This window comes from Parus major, chromosome 21 (genome assembly GCF_001522545.3).
Source record: "Parus major isolate Abel chromosome 21, Parus_major1.1, whole genome shotgun sequence".
In the NCBI taxonomy this organism is placed as follows: Eukaryota; Metazoa; Chordata; class Aves; order Passeriformes; family Paridae; genus Parus; species Parus major.
In genome coordinates this window covers 1,053,475-1,057,670 of record NC_031789.1, presented here as the reverse complement: position 1 = coordinate 1,057,670, position 4,196 = coordinate 1,053,475, and the positions used below count along the sequence as shown (strand labels likewise).

General features: G+C 55.2%; 1 protein-coding gene across 1 annotated transcript in view; it reads left to right on the top strand.

The window, feature by feature from the left end:
- Positions 1 to 4,196, top strand: part of ALDH4A1 (aldehyde dehydrogenase 4 family member A1) — a 23,847-nt gene that overhangs the window by 4,739 nt on the left and 14,912 nt on the right. The window contains exons 8-9 of the mRNA XM_033519358.1: positions 1,465 to 1,652; positions 3,678 to 3,691. Coding sequence (XP_033375249.1) covers positions 1,465 to 1,652; positions 3,678 to 3,691 — 202 coding nt within the window. The remainder of the gene's footprint in view (positions 1 to 1,464; positions 1,653 to 3,677; positions 3,692 to 4,196) is intronic.

The following is a 4,196-nucleotide window of genomic DNA, read 5'->3' as shown; positions in this document are numbered from 1 at the left end:
TGAATGTTTGGTGTGGATTATTCCTCTGTTTGGTGTGGATTATTCCTGTGAATGTTTGGTGTGGATTATTCCTCTGTTTGGTGTGGATTATTCCTCTGTTTGGTGTGGATTATTCCTCTGTTTGGTGTGGATTATTCCTCTGTTTGGTGTGGATTATTCCTCTGGGTGTTTGGAGGGGAAGGATTGGAGTGATCCAGGAAGGATTTGAGGGGCCCAGGAAGGATTGGAGAGGCCCAGGAAGGATTGGAGGGGTCCAGGAAGGATTGGAATGGCCCAGGAAGGATTGGAGGGGCCCAGGAAGGATTGGAGGGGTCCAGGAAGGATTGGAGTGGCCCAGGAAGGATTGGAGTGATCCAGGAAGGATTGGAGTGATCCAGGAAGGATTGGAGTGATCCAGGAAGGATTGGAGTGATCCAGGAAGGAGCAGTGCCCAGGAAGGAGCAGTGCCCAGGAAGGATTGGAGGGGCCCAGGAAGGATTGGAGGGATCCAGGAAGGATTGGAGTGATCCAGGAAGGAGCAGTGCCCAGGAAGGATTGGAGGGATCCAGGAAGGATTGGAGGGGCCCAGGAAGGATTGGAGTGATCCAGGAAGGAGCAGTGCCCAGGAGGGAGCTTTTCCTGCACAACAAAAGGATTTTCTCCTGGAAAAAAAAAGGGTTTTCTCCTGGAAACCAGGAGACAAGAGTCCAAACTCCCCGTGCAGCCCTCCCTGGGGCTGTGACCCCGCGCAGCACGGGCCAGGCCGTGTGACAGGGACAGCGGGGGGGTCACAGGGAGGCGGTGGCACAGGGCCAGGGGGGTGGAGTGTCACCAGCAGAGCTCTCCAGCCCCTGGTGCTGCTCATTAATCCGGGCAGGAGGTTTGGTTTCACAAACACCTGCTGGGCCAAGCTCCTCCTGGGGAAGGCAGCAGGGTGTGGAAAGCTGGCACAGCCTCTCTGCTGAGAGAAAAGAGGGGATTTGTGCCCCCCTCAGCTGCCGGGGTGAAGGTGGGGTGTGGCTTTTTTCCCCAAGCTGGAAATGAAACTCCAGGTTGTTTTAATAAGGAGGTGAGACAGGAGCAGATCTTCGTTTGAAGGCAGGGGCAGTCGTGGAGAGGCGTCCACAAAATTCAACACACGGGGTGAACACATCTTCATGGGTTAAAATAATCAGCATAATTGATCAAAAATGCTAATTAGGAGGACAAGCAGTGATGGTCAAGCCCTGGCTGTGTTCTGTCCATGAAATTAATTGTTCTTGGTTCTCAGGAAGAGCCAGGACAGCGCTGGGGCCGCGTTCCCCCCGGGGCTTGGAGCTCTGGAATTTTTGCCTTTCCATGGAAAAAAAAAGCACTGGGAAAACCAGCCACTAACACAACAGGCTACAAACAGATACTCAGAGGACACAGGGGAGCACAGAAAAGAACAAAAAGCTGCGAATCCCCTCTCTGGCCCGGTTTTCCAGGGAATTCTCCTCCTCCCAGGGGAACGTGGTGCTGTGGAAGCCCAGTGACACCGCCCTGCTCTCCAGCTACGCCGTCTATAAGATCCTGCTGGAGGCTGGGCTGCCCCCAAACGTGGTGCAGTTCGTGCCCTCGGATGGCCCCGAGTTTGGGGACACCGTCACCAGCTCCGAGCACTTCTGCGGCCTCAACTTCACCGGCAGCGTGCCGTAGGTTTGGGGACAGGGGACAGGGAGGGCTGGGGGCTGCTCTGGGGACACCAGGCTGGCCCTGGGAAGGGCTGCTGCAGCAGTGGTGGCAGGGTTAGATCAAAACCGGGGTTAAAACTGCTGACAAAAGGTGTCTGAGCCGGGTTTTGGTGCTGGCGGGGAGTGGTTTTAGTTCTGTGGCTGAGCTCGGGGTACAGGAGCAGCCAGAGTGGCAGTGACACTCCCAGGGCTGCCCTGAGGCTGCTCCAGGTGGGTTCTCCCCTCCAGGTGAGTTCTCCCCTCCAGGTGAGTTCTCCCCCAGGTGGGTTTGCTCTCCAGGTAGGTTTTCTCTCCAGGTGGGTTTTCCCTCCCAGGTGAGTTTTCCCCCAGGTGGGGTTTCTCTCCAGGTGGGTTTCTCTCCAGGTGGGTTTCTCTCCAGGTGGATTTGCTCCCAAGGTGGGTTTTCCACCCCACATAGGTTTTCTCTCTAGGTGGGTTTCCCTCTCAGGTAGATTTTCCCCCAGGTGGGTTTCTCTCCAGGTGGGTTTTCCCCCAGGTGGATTTGCTCCCAAGGTGGATTTTCCACCCCAGGTAGATTTTTCCCCCAGATAGGTTTTCTCTCCAGGTGGGTTTCCCTCCCATGTAGGTTTTTCCCCCAAGTGGGTTTTCCCTCAGGTAGATTTTCCCCCCAGGTGGGTTTCTCTCCAGGTAGGTTTCCCCTCCAGATAGATTTCTCCCCCCAGATGGGTTTCTCCCTCCAGGTGGCTTTTTCTCCCCAGGTGGGTTTTCCCTCAGGTAGATTTTCCCCCCAGGTGGGTTTGCTCTCCAGGTGAGTTTTCCCCCAGGTGGGTTTCCCTTCCAGGTGGGTTTTCCCCCAGGTAGATTTCTCCCCCTAGATTCGTTTCTCCCTCCAGGTGGGTTTTTCTCCAGGTGGGTTTTCTCTCCAGGTGGGTTTTCTCTCCAGGTAGGTTTTCCCCCCAGGTAGATTTCCCCCCAGGTGGGTTTTCTCTCCAGGTAGACTTTCCCCCCAGGTGGGTTTTCTCTCCAGGTGGGTTTCCCCCCAGGTAGATTTCCCCCCCTAGATTTGTTTCTCCCTCCAGGTGGGTTTCTCTCCAGGTAGGTTTTCCCCCCAGGTGGGTTTTCCCCCCAGGTGGGTTTCCCTCCCATGTAGGTTTTCCCCCCAAGTGGGTTTTCCCCCAGGTAGATTTTCCCCCAGGTAGATTTCTCCCCAGGTGTTTTTCCCCCCGTGGGTTTGCTCCCCTGTGCTCTGGCTGTGTCCCGTGGGGTGTCAGAGGTGCTGAGGGGTCCCTGCAGGAGCCGCCAGACCCCGGGACCCCTCCCCAGGGCCGGGCCACGCTCGGCTGAGCTCCGGGCTGGGCAGGTGGGAGCTCCGGGCTCCGTGTTTGTGCCTCCCGCTGCGAGGCCATTTCCATTTTTATTGTTTTCCAGACGGGTTTGTCACAGTAAGGCCTGAGGGGAAGGGGGGAAAGGGGAGGAACAGAAACTTCTGGATGCTCTCTCCCTGCTCCTGCAACAGTTCATTTTTAAATCCACGGAGCTGCTGTGGGGAGCCTTTGTTTGATACCTGTGCTCTCAGTCCNGGAATAAACACAGCAGAGGTTTGATTTCCTACCTGGGCTCCAGGTGCTGTCAGGACATGAAAGTGTAACCAGTTTTTAGCTGCTCACATTCCTCTGGGATGACATTTCTTGGTGCAGTGGTTGTGTTAGGGCCAAGGAAGACAAGGGCAGGCCCAGGAGCTGTGAAAAAATAATTCAAAGTATTGGTAAAAAGCATTTCTGCATGTTCCTGTTTGTGTCCCAGCCCATGGAGCACAGGAGCCTCTGCAGGGTGGATTTTGGGGAGAGACAGTAATAACCTGGTAAATTGGGGCCAGGAATAATTAATTTAGTGTTGCAAAAGGAAAGAAAAAAAAAGAAAACTCAACAAATTGTCCTTGGCTCTTTGCTAATTAAGCTTGGATTTCCTGCTGGCCCCACAGAGGCTGGAGAACACTGAGCTTTTATTTGGGAAGATTTGAGTGAGAGTGGAGCATTTGTGTAGGGGGAGAGGGCAAAGTCACCATGGGAGGATTCCTGGGGAGAAATCTCCCTTCTTCCCACCCCGGGATCCCAGGGAGACACCCCTTGGCTTTGGGAAATCTGGGATGAACTCCTCCCAGGGCGGCTGAGCCCTGCTGGGACGGGACAAACAGCTCGGTGTGACAATCTGGGACATCCCGTGGCTCACCCTGCTCGGGGTGACAATGAGTTCCCAGCAGGGTGAGGCAGCAGAAGGCAGCAGGACATGGAAAAGCTCAGCAGCAGGGGGCACCTGGAATTACAGTTGGCTTTGTAGGGGGATGTTAATTAGAGCCTCAGCGTTTCCATCATCACAGGGGGATGAGATGCTGGAGAGATCCATGCAGGCAGTCCTGGGGACGGGATTTCCTCAGGATCAGAGCGGTCCAGGATGCTGGGAATGTTGTGGCTGGGATTTCCCAGCTGCCTGCGGGTTTCTGCAGGGTGTGGATTATTCCTCTGTTTGGTGTGGATTATTCCTCTG